This window comes from Schistocerca piceifrons, chromosome X, assembly GCF_021461385.2.
Source record: "Schistocerca piceifrons isolate TAMUIC-IGC-003096 chromosome X, iqSchPice1.1, whole genome shotgun sequence".
Lineage (NCBI taxonomy): Eukaryota > Metazoa > Arthropoda > Insecta > Orthoptera > Acrididae > Schistocerca > Schistocerca piceifrons.
In genome coordinates, this window is record NC_060149.1 from 727,973,861 (window position 1) to 727,989,170 (window position 15,310).

The 15,310-nt window shown below is 40.1% G+C and overlaps 1 protein-coding gene across 1 annotated transcript in view; it reads right to left on the reverse strand.

Moving 5' to 3' along the window:
* Window positions 1-15,310, reverse strand: part of LOC124722678 (nose resistant to fluoxetine protein 6-like) — a 292,300-nt gene that overhangs the window by 40,240 nt on the left and 236,750 nt on the right. Inside the window, exons 6-7 of the mRNA XM_047247821.1 lie at window positions 15,179-15,261; window positions 4,233-4,426 (exon numbers count right to left, since the gene is read on the reverse strand). Coding sequence (XP_047103777.1) covers window positions 4,233-4,426; window positions 15,179-15,261 — 277 coding nt within the window. The remainder of the gene's footprint in view (window positions 1-4,232; window positions 4,427-15,178; window positions 15,262-15,310) is intronic.

A 15,310-nucleotide genomic window follows, 5' to 3' on the forward strand; every position in this document is an offset into this window, starting at 1 on the left:
CACTCCTCAAATACCCAACAAGTCATGCAGTTTCCAAAATCCTCGTGGCAAGACTCTGGGCCATCACAGTCTACTATGATCAAACTCAGATAGATTGTGCACCTTCCCCTTTCTACACATGGCCAACAGGCACACTGATACTACATGCATGTGTGTGACTTGCAGTCATTCCTCACCAGGTTATGCTGCTGTCACCTCGATGGGTTTATATCAATAGCAGGTCAGTGGTCATAATGGTCTTGCTGATCAGTGTAATTTTAACATGTAAAACTCTAGCTTCCTTCCTTCCTTCCTTCCTTCCTTCCTTCCTCCTTTCCTTCCTTTATGAATACTAATTTGTGCAGTTACAGTGTAACTATGAGTGGGAACTGGTTCTCATTATGTCATTACTGATTATGACATGATCTGTGGTAACTGAGATAGTGAATACTGTCCTGTTTTCTTCTAGCTTATGGAACTAAACGAATTGGACTCATTATTAAGACACTAGACTCAAATGCAGAATGGATAAATTTAAAAATCTCTGTCCAGCTATCTCAAGTTCAGTATTTCATGGTTTATGTATAATACTTAGGGTAATGCTAGTACAGTTACTTGAACGTGCCATGATGGGTTCCTAGTATGCATACATTAGTACTCTAATGACTGACAGTGACATGGAGTTAAGTTGTAACATTCCATTATTCATTCATTCCTTCCCTCCTTTCAGCATGTTTTGATGAAGTCTCCCTAAATTTTTGAGATGCCTCTTAGAGCATAATCATAATTGCCTATTGTTCTTTCACTGAATTTTCCAAATAGTCCTTGCATAGATCTCAAGATGTAGTTTAGGATCAAAAGGAATTTGCAGCAGTACATGATTTTTTTCTGTTTTCAGATAAATTCTGTTAGGCCATGTTAAACAATAGGAACATCTGAATGTCCAAATAGCAGGTGCTGCATACTGTTGTTAATTTGTAGAAGTCAATAAATGTATACAGTGAGTGACTAATGGAATTAAACTTTATACAGATGTATTGAATTATGTCAATTATTTCGTTGTTTAATATGTTTGATGTGTGTTATTATTAACTGCACTTAGGGATGTGTAGCTTGGATTCTTAAATACTAAAAAATATCATTGTGATTTCCTGCATCATTTTTTCAGCATCTTAATTTACTGAGTAATTATCCAAATAATACTTCACCCCCAAAATTTAACAATGTAAATGTCATATTTTTATTGTGATCTGTAGAAACTGCAGTTTGTTTAATAGGCTGAATTTCCACAGAATAATCCTCTTCTATTTGGTGGACATCTGTGTAGATGCTCATTGTTCGGTTTTAACAACATGATGCATGTACTGTCACATACTTATATACAGTCATTTGTGGTACATGTCTTAAGGAAAGTTTATATCACATATCAATAGTTACAATATGCTGCTGAGAATGGGCATGTGGCCTGTTACTGGTATGGCATAACAGAACTTTGAAGATAAGTGCTACGTAGTTGATATCAATTTTTAGTCATATAAAATGTAGGTTTCTGGATTCTGTGCAAGCTACAGAGCAGTAAATGTGTAAAATTTTTTCACTATGCTGCCGTTAGCAAACCATAATTCTATTAAAATATTCATATATTTGGTTCTACACTTTGCATAGTACCTACATGGCAAAAATTGTATCTATCCAGTTAGCCGAGTGCATTAATATGCCAATTCCAGGACTTGAGGAGATGAGTGTGACCTGGATCAAATATGCTTCATGGATTAATGATGAGAGCTGGTGAGCCATCCAACCTGAATGTGGTTTCTAGGTGGTTTCTTACATCCCATTCGGTGAATACCAGGCTGCTACCCATGTCCTGCTTCAGGTACATGCTACACAGACATTTAGAATATGTTTGCATACTTGCACAAACGATTAACTCTTAATGTAGATAGATGGGGTACACAAATTCTATCCTGGGAGAGTTGGGTGGTGGGAGGAGGGGGAGGGGGGAGGGGGGAGGGGTGGAGGGGGGAGGGGGGAAGGGGGCAAGGGGGGGAAGGGGGGAGGTGAATAAGAAACTGGTGATCTTAGCTGTTCTGTCTCTTCAGACCCTTAATCAGCAGAAAAAGTTTTAGTTTTTTAGAAGTTTCATAGCATATTTGTTCTGCAATTTTGAACAATTTTACTAGATATTTAATTTAGACAGCACTTGTTCAACTATTCATCTAAGTCTTAGTTCTTTATGTTAATTGACAGAATGAAGAAAGCTTCTAGCTTGTGCTTGAGAAATTAAATGACTGCCTCCTTATCCAGCTTACTAGAAAAGTATGCATTTGTCACTAGTAACCATGATGTGTTACACTGAAGGAGCCTCCACATGGACTGCAAAACACTGAATCAGAAATTTAAATTCCAGACAAGCATATCCTGAGTAATTCTGACCATACAATCCAGATATGGACAGTAAAAACAATAACTAAATAATTACCTGCTGATAGGAAGCCTAAGCATAAAATTGTAATTTCTCCTATTACTGAGTAGACAAAAATCTCTTACAAGTGCAAGGGTACTACTTAAGTATGTAAGTGTCACTGCACTGAGGTTTCCCGTGGAAAGTTTTCACTTACTTCTATTGATGAGTCTTATAGATGCTAGAAACATATAGCTACCTGGTTTCTTCCTGCTGTCTGGTAGTTCTCTTGTCCAAATGATTGTATATGTAGACTTCATTTTCGCCTCAGTGGACTCAGTTTATATTCTTCAGTGACAGTCACACTCACTCAAGAGTTAATTACTATTTATTTTCAATACATCATTAGATTTGTCATATTGTGAGAAATGAATGAACAGTGTAGCACTAGCCTTCTGTATTATCAAATAACTTCTTTGTACAACAGTACTGTGCACTAGGCATAAATCAAATGAAGAAACACTGTTTCAAATGGACTAGCCTTATGTTCAGAATGACAGAGGTTCCTGTCTTCATCTGTGCATCCTGACTTACTGTTTTTGTAGTTTCCTGTAAGTATGTATGTTACTGTATATATGAATTACATATTTTTTGCTGTTCTTAAAATGTAAATACCAAGAAATGTCCAGTATATTTGTAAACCATGATCTACAGTTGAATAAAACAATGACAACTATTACTACTACTGATACTACTAGAGATTACTCTACTTCTGACTTTGGATTTTAACCAACCATTGAAAAAAATTGGTAATAGCTGCTGCTTTATGGGTGTGAAAGTGGATTGTTAACACTTGAATATTTTTGTCTACAAAAACACTTACTTAAGTATGACACAAATATTCATATTTCAAGGCCCTGAACAGGTTTTTTGCCTGCTGTATAGTCAACTGCAGTAGTGGTTACCTCTCCTGTCTGGAACACATTTCAGTCATTTGGAGTAACACCATAGTCTTCAAAACGTTGGTACAAGTCTGGAAAAGTTACAACCTCAGTTGTCACAGAATTGTTGAAGACTCTGTTTCAGACATTCTATTTCAGTCAAAACCAGGAGGCCTGAGCACTTTTGTGAATAATGCTGCATATTGTTGGCCCATCTCTGCCTTCTCTGCTAGTCATCAAACACCCAAGTATTATTTCAGAGCACAGTTGACAGCAACAATCCATCCAATATGGTACATGATCTGGGGTGGCTACACCTTTGCCATCAGTGGTTGCTGTGTTGCATGACCAACATGATGAATGAGATGCAGGTATACACACCAAATGCATATTGTGATACTTTTCTTAACTCACTGTCAACTCCCGAAGTTGAGTGATTATTCATTGTGTGCTGGAGGTGGAGAAAATTCTGTACCTGCAGAGACTGGTTCATGAAGCTGCAGTCTTTGCAGTAGGAGATGCATGTAATTTTAACTTGTGTTAATTATCAGTTCAGAATGCACTTTCAGCTTTTTGATAGAGAGAATGTGTTGTACACTGGTACACCCTCTTTCCCTTCACACACCTTCCTCTGCATGGTATCCATATACCTATTAATGACATGTTACTTAGGGTGAAGTGGAAGTGTCATGTGCAATGAGATCATTTCTTGAGATAGTACTTGAGCCATCCCTGAAAAGCTTAATTCTTCCTGTATGACAAATTCTTGCAACTGTGTTACCATTTAAGTGTTTAGGAAAATAATTTTTATGTCATTTCACAAATACTGACATTCCTGAACTACTTCTACCACTATTGTGTTGAGTGTGATTCAACCACATTCACTTCACAATCATGAGAAATAATACCTCTGCCATGTCGGTGCGGTTCATGTAAGGATTGAAGAATAATGCCATTGATTTGTGTGAAAGCAGCAGCATATAAGCATTAATTGCTCGAATTCCATGGACACTTTCAATATCATCTGCAGATCTTTCCATGCTTATCAGTTTCCTTACATTTTTCTTCAGAGAAAAGCATTCTAAAAGTTCCATTTTCTGACCTGAAAATAATAATGGACAAAATGTTACCCAGTGTAAAGACTTACCCTGTAACATAGCACACAAAGAAATGCTGCATTTAAGTACATGTAATATGTGAGTCTGAAAAATAATAGACATGATTAGTGTAAATGAGCTTCTGCTTGTACAATGTCTGAAATGTAGCAGAATATTGTACTAACAGGTCAGTACAAATGAATGAGCTCTAATACACGTTCTTTGTTTCTACAGAATTCATGGACATTGTATAATTTTCTTATTACTCTAAAACAACTGGAACATGAAGCAAAAGTCACTGATGTATATACAGAGTGATTTTAATTGAAGTTTCAGTTTAAAATTCTTTAAAAAAGAACCAATTCTCAAAATGATGTCAAATTCTAATGGAATATTATCAAAGAAGTGTGACACATTATGGCAAAAAAAATTAATGAAAAATTTACCTATAGATGGCACTGTATATGGCAGAATATGCAAAATAAAAGATGCAGAGTACATGGCTGTTCCTCAGTTTGTGTCTGACACACTCGGCATGACTGACTTAATGCAGGATTGTGCATGCTGCAGGTAGACCTCTTTTACGAAAACGGTGACTGTGCACCTGTAGCTCTGCAGAAGTTCTGGACATTCAAGGGTATGAAAAAGACATTGGTTTGATGTCTGCCAAGGGTCTGAAGAGAATGATTACAAAATTTGAAAAGACAGGTTCTTTTGAAGTGGTGACAGAGGGAGGAAAACAATTGAGCTGATGTCAGTAGAAGATGTGGCCACAGCACTGCAGGAGGGGTCGAGCAGTGGTCTGCAGACATGCAGTGCGCAGGGAATTGCCTGACCTGTAGACATGACTGTGGGCATGGTGCATAAAATTCTACAAAATATCCTGCATTGGTCCCATACAAAATTAGCCACGTTACCTAACTAAAAATGCTACAACTGATAACTGTTGAACTTGGCAGTCATGTACATTGCACAGTATGGTTGGTTTAATGTGCAACTCACATCATAGTCATCACATTGCAATTCATTTGTCATTTGTAGCCAAACTCATTTATGTTATGACACTTAGAGTGCCATCTAGTGGGAAAAATTTGTTAATTTTTATTTTGTTTCCATAATGTTTCCCCCTTTTTTGATAATATTCCATTCAAAGTTTGTGTTATTCTGAGCAATAATCAAGAAAGCAACTTTTGTGCAAAAGCAAGTATAATATTTCACAGTGTCAATATATGGACATAATGCATCATATACCAGAGTACTTAGTTTTTAATGAAATTTCAGGCTGCCAATGGAAGTCAGTTTCAGTAAGCTTATGAATCCGAGAATCTCCTGAAATTAAAGGCACTTTTATGAGAGACACCTTCTACAAGTTATCTGGATAACTCAATTTTGAGGATAAAAAAATCTTGTTGGTGCTATATTCTAGGAAATATTATTCACATTAAAATACGCATTCTATCAAACATTGAATACACAATTTGCCACACCATTAATTTAGGAAAGGAGGCACTGAAACCACAGGTGCACAGGCAAGACTGAAAATGTTGCTAGCTTTCAGACAAATACTTGGATCCTTTTTAGCTAGAGTGCCCCCGCAACACCTGCTCAGTATGCTGGCTGAATACACAACACTGGAGGAGAGATTAAGAGTGTGACTCACAGCCACCAGCTTTAGTGAGTTCATGAAGAGCACAATGATGATGATTGTGTGAATTGGTAGGGGAGATGGGACAAAATAGAGGGAGGGGAGACCATGGGGAGTAAGGTGTGGATGCAGGATGGTGAAATTAGGATCCTGGGACAGGGTGGAGACAGGTGTGGAAAACTGCAGAGATTGGGGCCAGCAAAGTGTTCTGCAACTGGGTCGTCAGCTATATTCATGGCCGCAGTTTGGTGGTGACTATTCATTCAAGTAGACAGTAAGTTGTGAGCATGTTACCATATGCCAGAATGAAATTTTCACTCTGCAGCAGAGTGTGCGCTGATATGAAACTTCCTGACAGATTAAAAATGTGTGCTGGACCAAGACTTGAACTTGGGACCTTTGCCTTTCGTGGGCAAGTGCTCTACCAACTGAGCTACCCAAGCACGACTCATGGCTCTTCCTCACAGCTTTAATTCTGCCAGCACCTCATCGCCTACCTTCCAAACTTCGCAGAAGCTCTCCTGCAAACCTTGCAGAACTAACACTCCTGGAAGTAGAGCACTTGCCTGAGAAAGGCAAAGATCCCAAGTTCAAGTCTCGGTCCGGCACACAGTTTTAATTTGCCAGAAAGTTTCATATCAGCGCATACTCTGCTGCAGAGTGAAAATTTCATTCTGGAAATATCCCCTAGGCTGTGGCTAAGCCATGTCTCTGCAATATCCTATCTTCCAGGAGTGCTAGTTCTGCAAGGTATGCACGAGAGCTTCTGTGAAGTCTGGAAGTTAGAAGACGAGGTACTGGCAGAATTAAAGCTGTGAGGACAGGGCTTGAGTTATGCTTGGATAGCTCTGTTGGTAGAGCACTTGCCCGCAAAGGGCATAGGTCCCGAGTTCGAGTCTCGGTCCGGCACAAAGTTTTAATCTGGCAGGAAGTTTCATGTTACCTTATGACTTTAAACATGTACATAGTCTGATTCTCTGGCTATGTATGTGTTAAAGTCATGTAGTAACATTTGTTGTCACAAACTTGATGAGTCTATATGACTCAGTTTAAATACCCTGAAGATAGATGTTCAAAAGCTGAAATCTAGATCTGCAATAAAATGAAGATTTTATTTGTGACTGATTGCTGAATTCTCGTTCTTTTTTGGCACTTTATAATAGATGTGTCTTGGTACTAAGGTAGTCACAGACTACTTCACATTCCATAATTTTATGTTTCATGTTGAGATCCATGGAACATGATCTGTGAAAGAATGAACAATTCATGAAACAAACATGCAAAACAGGGTTGTCATTACTTATTTGAATAGTGTTAATTGAAGGAAGATATTTTATAATGGTCATTTTGATAAGACCAAGCTAGGCAGCATAGTGGTTAGTACACTGGACTCGCATTCAGGAGGACGATGGTTCAAACCTGCATCCAGCCGTCCTGATTTAGGTTGCCTATGAAAGGGCATGGTCGACTTCCCTCCCCATTCTTCCCTAATCCGATGGGACCGATGACCTCACTGTTTGGTCCCCTTTCTCAAATAAACCAACTAACTATTTTGATAAGTCTTTTCTCTAACATGAGATCACATTTGAACCAAACATTTCATTTTCCTCTGACTTCAGTTTTGTTCTGTTCATATACGCACTAAAATATCTTCAACAGGGAAAAATGAGTACATATCCACATTATGCCTTTTATGAGATAAATTTAACAGAGAACTAATGCAGAAGAAATGGCTGAAAGCAAGGGGAAACTACAGCTGTAATTTTTCCTGAGGGCATGCAGCTTTACTGTATGGTTAACTGATGATGGCGATCTCTTGGGTAAAATATTCTGGAGGTAAAATAGTCCCCCATTCGGATCTCCAGGCGGGGACTACTCAGGAGGATGTCGTTATCAGGAGAAAGAAAAATGGCGTTCTACGGATCGGAGCGTGGAATGTCAGATCCCTTAATCGAGCAGGTAGGTTAGAAAATTTAAAAAGGGAAATGGATAGGTTAAAGTTAGATATAGTAGGAATTAGTGAAGTTCGGTGGCAGGTGGAACAAGACTTTTGGTCAGGCAAATACAGGGTTATAAATACAAAATCAAATAGGGGCAATGCAGGAGTCAGTTTAATAATGAATAAAAAATAGGAGCGCGGGTAAGCTATTACAAACAGCATTATTGTGGCCAAGGTAGACACGAAGCCCACACCTACTACATTAGTACAGGTTTATATGCAAACTAGCTCTGCAGATGACGAAGAAATTGGAGAAATGTATGATGAGATAAAAGAAATTATTCAGGTAGTGAAGGGAGACGAAAATTTAATAGTCATGGGTAACTGGAATTCGGTAGTAGGAAAAGGGAGAGAAGGAAACGTAGTAGGTGAATATGGATTGGGGCTAAGAAATGAAAGAGGAAGCCACCTGGTAGAATTTTGCACAGAGCACAACTTAATCATAGCTAACACTTGATTCAAGAATCATAAAAGAAGGCTGTATACATGGAAGAAGCCCGGAGATACTGACAGGTTTCAGATAGATTATATAATAGTAAGACAGAGATTTAGGAACCAGGTTTTAAATTGTAAGACATTTCCAGGGGCAGATGTGGACTCTGACCACAATCTATTGGTTATGAATTGTAGATTGTAGATTGTAGATTGAAACTGAAGAAACTGCAAAAAGGTGAGAATTTAAGGAGATGGGACCTGGATAAACTGACTAAACCAGAGGTTGTACAGAGTTTCAGGGAGACCATAAGGGAACAACTGACAGGAATGGGGGAAAGAAAGACAGTAGAAGAAGAATGGGTAGCTTTGAGAGATGAGCCGGCCGAAGTGACCGTGCGGTTCTAGGCGCTGCAGTCTGGAACCGCGAGGCCGCTACGGTCCCAGGTTCGAATGTTTAACTAGTTCTAAGTTCTAGGGAACTAATGACCTTAGAAGTTGAGTCCCATAGTGCTCAGAGCCATTTGAGAGATGAAGTAGTGAAGGCAGCAGAGGATCTAGTAGGTAAAAAGATGAGGGCTAGTAGAAATCCTTTGGTAACAGAATAAATATTGAATTTAATTGATGAAAGGAGAAAATATAAAAGTACAGTAAATGAAGCAGGCAAAAAGGAATACAAACGTCTCAACAGTGAGATTGACAGGAAGTGCAAAATGGCTAAGCAGGGATGGTTAGAGGACAAATGTAAGGATGTAGAGGCTTATCTAACTAGGGTAAGATAGATACTGCCTACAGGAAAATTAAAGAGACCTTTGGAGAAAAGAGAACCACTTGTATGAATATCATGAGCTCAGATGGAAACCCAGTTCTAAGCAAAGAAGGGAAAGCAGAAAGGTGGAAGTAGTATATAGAAGGCCTATACAAGGGTGATGTACTTCAGGACAATATTATGGAAATGGAAGAGGATGTAGATGAAGATGAAATGGGAGATAAGATACTGCGTGAAGAGTTTGACAGAGCACTGAAAGACCTGGGTCGAAACAAGGCCCCGGGAGTAGACAACATTCCATTAGAACTACTGAGGGCCATGGGAGAGCCAGTCCTTACAAAACTCTACCATCTGGTGAGAAAGATGTATGAGACAGGTGAAATACCCTCAGACTTCTACATCTACATCTACATCTACATTGATACTCCGCAAGCCACCCAACGGTGTGTGGCGGAGGGCACTTTACGTGCCACTGTCATTACCTCCCTTTCCTGTTCCAGTCGCGTATGGTTCGCGGGAAGAACGACTGTCTGAAAGCCTCTGTGCGCGCTCTAATCTCTCTAATTTTACATTCGTGATCTCCTCGGGAAGTATAAGTAGGGGGAAGCAATATATTCGATACCTCATCCAGAAACGCACCCTCTCGAAACCTGGCGAGCAAGCTACACCGCGATGCAGAGCGCCTCTCTTGCAGAGTCTGCCACTTGAGTTTATTAAACATCTCCGTAACGCTATCACGGTTACCAAATAACCCAGTGACGAAACGCGCCGCTCTTCTTTGGATCTTCTCTATCTCCTCCGTCAACCCGACCTGGTACGGATCCCACACTGATGAGCAATACTCAAGTATAGGTCGAACGAGTGTTTTGTAAGCCACCTCCTTTGTTGATGGACTACATTTTCTAAGCACTCTCCCAATGAATCTCAACCTGGTACCCGCCTTACCAACAATTAATTTTATATGATCATTCCACTTCAAATCGTTCCGTACGCATACTCCCAGATATTTTACAGAAGTAACTGCTACCAGTGTTTGTTCCGCTATCATATAATCATACAATAAAGGATCCTTCTTTCTATGTATTCGCAATACATTACATTTGTCTATGTTAAGGGTCAGTTGCCACTCCCTGCACCAAGTGCCTATCCGCTGCAGATCTTCCTGTATTTCGCTACAATTTTCTAATGCAGCAACTTCTCTGTATACTACAGCATCATCCGCGAAAAGCCGCATGGAACTTCCGACACTATCTACTAAGTCATTTATATATATTGTGAAAAGCAATGGTCCCATAACACTCCCCTGTGGCACGCCAGAGGTTACTTTAACGTCTGTAGACGTCTCTCCATTGATAACAACATGCTGTGTTCTGTTTGCTAAAAACTCTTCAATCCAGCCACACAGCTGGTCTGATATTCCGTAGGCTCTTACTTTGTTTATCAGGCGACAGTGCGGAACTGTATCGAACGCCTTCCGGAAGTCAAGAAAAATAGCATCTACCTGGGAGCCTGTATCTAATATTTTCTGGGTCTCATGAACAAATAAGGCGAGTTGGGTCTCACACGATCGCTGTTTCCGGAATCCATGTTGATTCCTACATAGTAGATTCTGGGTTTCCAGAAATGACATGATACGCGAGCAAAAAACATGTTCTAAAATTCTACAAGAGATCGACGTAAGAGATATAGGTCTATAGTTTTGCGCATCTGCTCGACGACCCTTCTTGAAGACTGGGACTATCTGTGCTCTTTTCCAATCATTTGGAACCCTCCGTTCCTCTAGAGACTTGCGGTACACGGCTGTTAGAAGGGGGGCAAGTTCTTTCGCGTGCTCTGTGTAGAATCGAATTGGTATCCCGTCAGGTCCAGTGGACTTTCCTCTATTGAGTGATTCCAGTTGCTTTTCTATTCCTTGGACACTTATTTCGATGTCAGCCATTTTTTCGTTTGTGCGAGGATTTAGAGAAGGAACTGCAGTGCGGTCTTCCTCTGTGAAACAGCTTTGGAAAAAGGTGTTTAGTATTTCAGCTTTACGCGTGTCATCCTCTGTTTCAATGCCATCATCATCCCGTAGTGTCTGGATATGCTGTTTCGAGCCACTTACTGATTTAACGTAAGACCAGAACTTCCTAGGATTTTCTGTCAAGTCGGTACATAGAATTTTACTTTCGAATTCAATGAACGCTTCACGCATAGCCCTCCTTACGCTAACTTTGACATCGTTTAGCTTCAGTTTGACTGAGAGGTTTTGGCTGCGTTTAAACTTGGAGTGGAGCTCTCTTTGCTTTCGCAGTAGTTTCCTAACTTTGTTGTTGTACCACGGTGGGTTTTTCCCGTCCCTCACAGTTTTACTCGGCACGTACCTGTCTAAAACGCATTTTACGATTGCCTTGAACTTTTTCCATAAACACTCAACATTGTCAGTGTCGGAACAGAAATTTTCGTTTTGATCTGTTAGGTAGTCTGAAATCTGCCTTCTATTACTCTTGTTAAACAGATAAACCTTCCTCCCTTTTTTTATATTCCTATTAACTTCCATATTCAGGGATGCTGCAACGGCCTTATGATCACTGATTCCCTGTTCTGTACATACAGATTCGAAAAGTTCGGGTCTGTTTGTTATCAGTAGGTCCAAGATGTTATCTCCACGAGTCGGTTCTCTGTTTAATTGCTCGAGGTAATTTTCGGATAGTGCACTCAGTATAATGTCACTCGATGCTCTGTCCCTACCACCCGTCCTAAACATCTGAGTGTCCCAGTCTATATCTGGTAAATTGAAATCTCCAAGAAGAATATAATAATTCCAATCCCAAAGAAAGCAGGTGTTGATAGATGTGAAAATTACCGAACAATCAGTTTAATAAGTCACGGATGCAAAATACTAACGCGAATTCTTTACAGATGAATGGAAAAACTGGTAGAAGCTGACCTTGGGAAAGATCAGTTTGGATTCCGTAGAAATATTGGAACACATGAGGCAATACTGACCCTATGATTTATATTAGAAGCTAGATTAAGGAAAGGCAAACCTACGTTTCTAGCATTTGTAGACTTAGAGAAAGCCTTTGACAATGTTGACTGGAATACTCTCTTTCAAATTCTGAAGGTGGCAGGGGTAAAATACAGGGAGCGAAAGGCTATGTACAATTTGTTCAGAAACCAGATGGCAGTTATAAGAGTTGAGGGGCATGAAAGGGAAGCAGTGGTTGGGAAGGGAGTGAGACAGGGCTGTAGCCTATCACCGATATTATTCAATCTGTATATTGAGTAAGCAGTAAAGGAAACAAAAGAAAAATTCGGAGTAGGTATTAAAATCCATGGAGAAGAAATAAAAACTTTGAGGTTCACCGATGACATTGTAATTCTGTCGGAGACAGCAAAGGACTTGGAAGAGCAGTTGAACGGAATGGATAGTGTCTTGAAAGGAGGGTATAAGATGAACACCAACAAAAGCAAATTGAGGATAATGGAATATAGTTGAATTAAGTCGGGTGATGCTGAGGGAATTGGATTAGGAAATGAGACACTTAAAGTAGTAAAGGAGTTTTGCTATTTGGGGAGCAAAATAACTGATGACGGTCGAAGTAGAGAGGATATAAAATGTAGACTGGCAATGGCAAGGAAAGCGTTTCTGAAGAAGAGAAATTTGTTGACATCAAGTATAGATTTAAGTGTCGGGAAGTCGTTTCTGAAAGTATTTGTATGGAACGTAGCCATGTGTGGAAGTGAAACATGGACGATAACTAGTTTGGGCAAGAAGAGAATAGAAGCTTTCGAAATGTGGTGCTACAGAAGAATGCTGAAGATAAGATGGGTAGATCATACAACTAATGAGGAGGTATTGAACAGGATTGGGGAGAAGAGAAGTTTGTGGCACAACTTGACTAGAAGAAGGGATCGGTTGGTAGGACATGTTCTAAGGCATCAAGGGATCACCAATTTAGTATTGTAGGGCAGCGTGGAGGGTAAAAATCATAGAGGGAGACCAAGAGATGAATACACTAAACAGATTCAGAAGGATGTAGGTTGCAGTAGGTACTGGGAGATGAAGAAGCTTGCGCAGGATAGAGTAGCATGGAGAGCTGCATCAAACCAGTCTCAGGACTGAAGACCACAACAACAACAACAACAATAACAACAACAATGCAGAAGAGGCCCCTGTGATACAGATTAATATTTTTTCCAGCAGGATGCCACACTTGCTCATACAACTGATAAAAATGATCAAACTACACTATAAACTGTTAGTTCATCCACTATTTTTCAGATTTGGTCTTGTGTGGCTCCTTTCCCTTCATAAACTTAAGGAAATAGCAGAAACTTATATATAATGACGAAATTATGGTCAAAATATGCTTACTTTCATATAGTTTGTGATTTAAATTGTTTGAAGGTATACAAATACTGAAGAACATTTAATGAGCTCTAATAAGAAAGTTGTGATTGATGCTGTTGACATGGGTGTTGGAATGTGGACATGGAAGTGATGTATGTATGGTGGTGGTGGTTTATGTCTTTGTGTGTGTGTGTGTGTGTGTGTGTGTGTGTGAAGAAAATAAAATGAAGGGGGAAACTGAAGAAACTTCACCAATTCAAAGGGTGTATGATGTTATTTCAGTGATTACAAGTCAAATTTACAGGCAGTATCACCCCACTCATCACCGTGATGTTGCATTCCCTCTGGCTTGGATGCATGTCCTGATTCAATTGTAAATGGTGTCATGAAGCCATTGTATCCTCTCCTGGGGCAAGCTAGCCAATTACTTTTGTAACTGGCCCTTAATGTCCTGGATAGTGTCACTGGCACAGAGTTGACATCCAAGCTGGTCCCACACATGATCCACTGGGGACAGATCTGAGGACCTTCCTGGCCACATGAGTACCTCAGAATAATGCAGACAGTTCACTTAGACACTTGCCATGTGTGGACAAGCACTGTCCTGTTGAAAAATGACACCACTATACTGTCATATGAGAGGTAACACATGAGGATACAAGTGTGCCATCTGAGTTCCCTCAAAAGCTACCAGCCCTGACCTGGAGTCATGCCTGATGGCTCTCCACGTCATGATGCCAGTAGTAACACCACTGTGCTCCTCATTACATTGGAAGAATGGGACCTCTCCCCAGATCGCCACCACTCTCACTAACGGTGATCATCCGAGATAGTGCAGAACCACAACTCATTGTTGAACACAATGTGACACCATTCACCAGCAGTCTGTGCTTCTCGGTCAGGCACCTCTCCAAATGCAGCCATTTGTGTTGTTGTGTTAACAACAGCTTATGCATGGGATTGTAATTCCCTGGTTTGCCTACTGCTAGTCTCTGACCATTGATGTAGGATGACCCAGAATGTTGGGGGCAGTCCTTTACTTGTAGTCAGATGGCAGATGCAGATCTGGAGGGGTTGCAATGGGCTTGGTGCACAGTATGATGGTCCTAACTTGTGGTGGTCAGATACAGTCAACTGTAACCTTAACGACAGAAATGCCTATCCTTTACATTCCCATGCAGTCCGACATCGGGCCACTGTCACATCCAAATGCCTGACGGATCTGAATATTGCACGATTTGACCAGGCAGCCAAATGGAGTATCACAATGAGCTCACTTTCAAATTCTGTCAGTTGCTAATAACGCTATCTCATATGAGTACATGGCATCATCATGTCCTTCACAGTGATCATTCAGAATCTTACACTGCTCAAACTGCATACCAGGTGTGGTAACAACATTAAACACAGACAACACTAGTGCACTGCAGTCACCATTTTTCCTGTCACAGAGAACTGAAACCCTAACCATTTATGTTCCGGCCAGTGGTGTGTACATATATGATCTTTCATTGACATTAGACAGTGTCCTCTGGGTGCTTCACGTTTTTGCTCATACAGTGTGTCTGATACTTACTATGAAATTTATCTTCCTTCTTGTCAGTTTTATCATAGAGTGTGGCAGTTACAGCAATACCAATTATTACAACAAACAGTGACCTGAAACAGAAAAATGGTAAAAATTATAAATGCTTATCCTCATATGTTT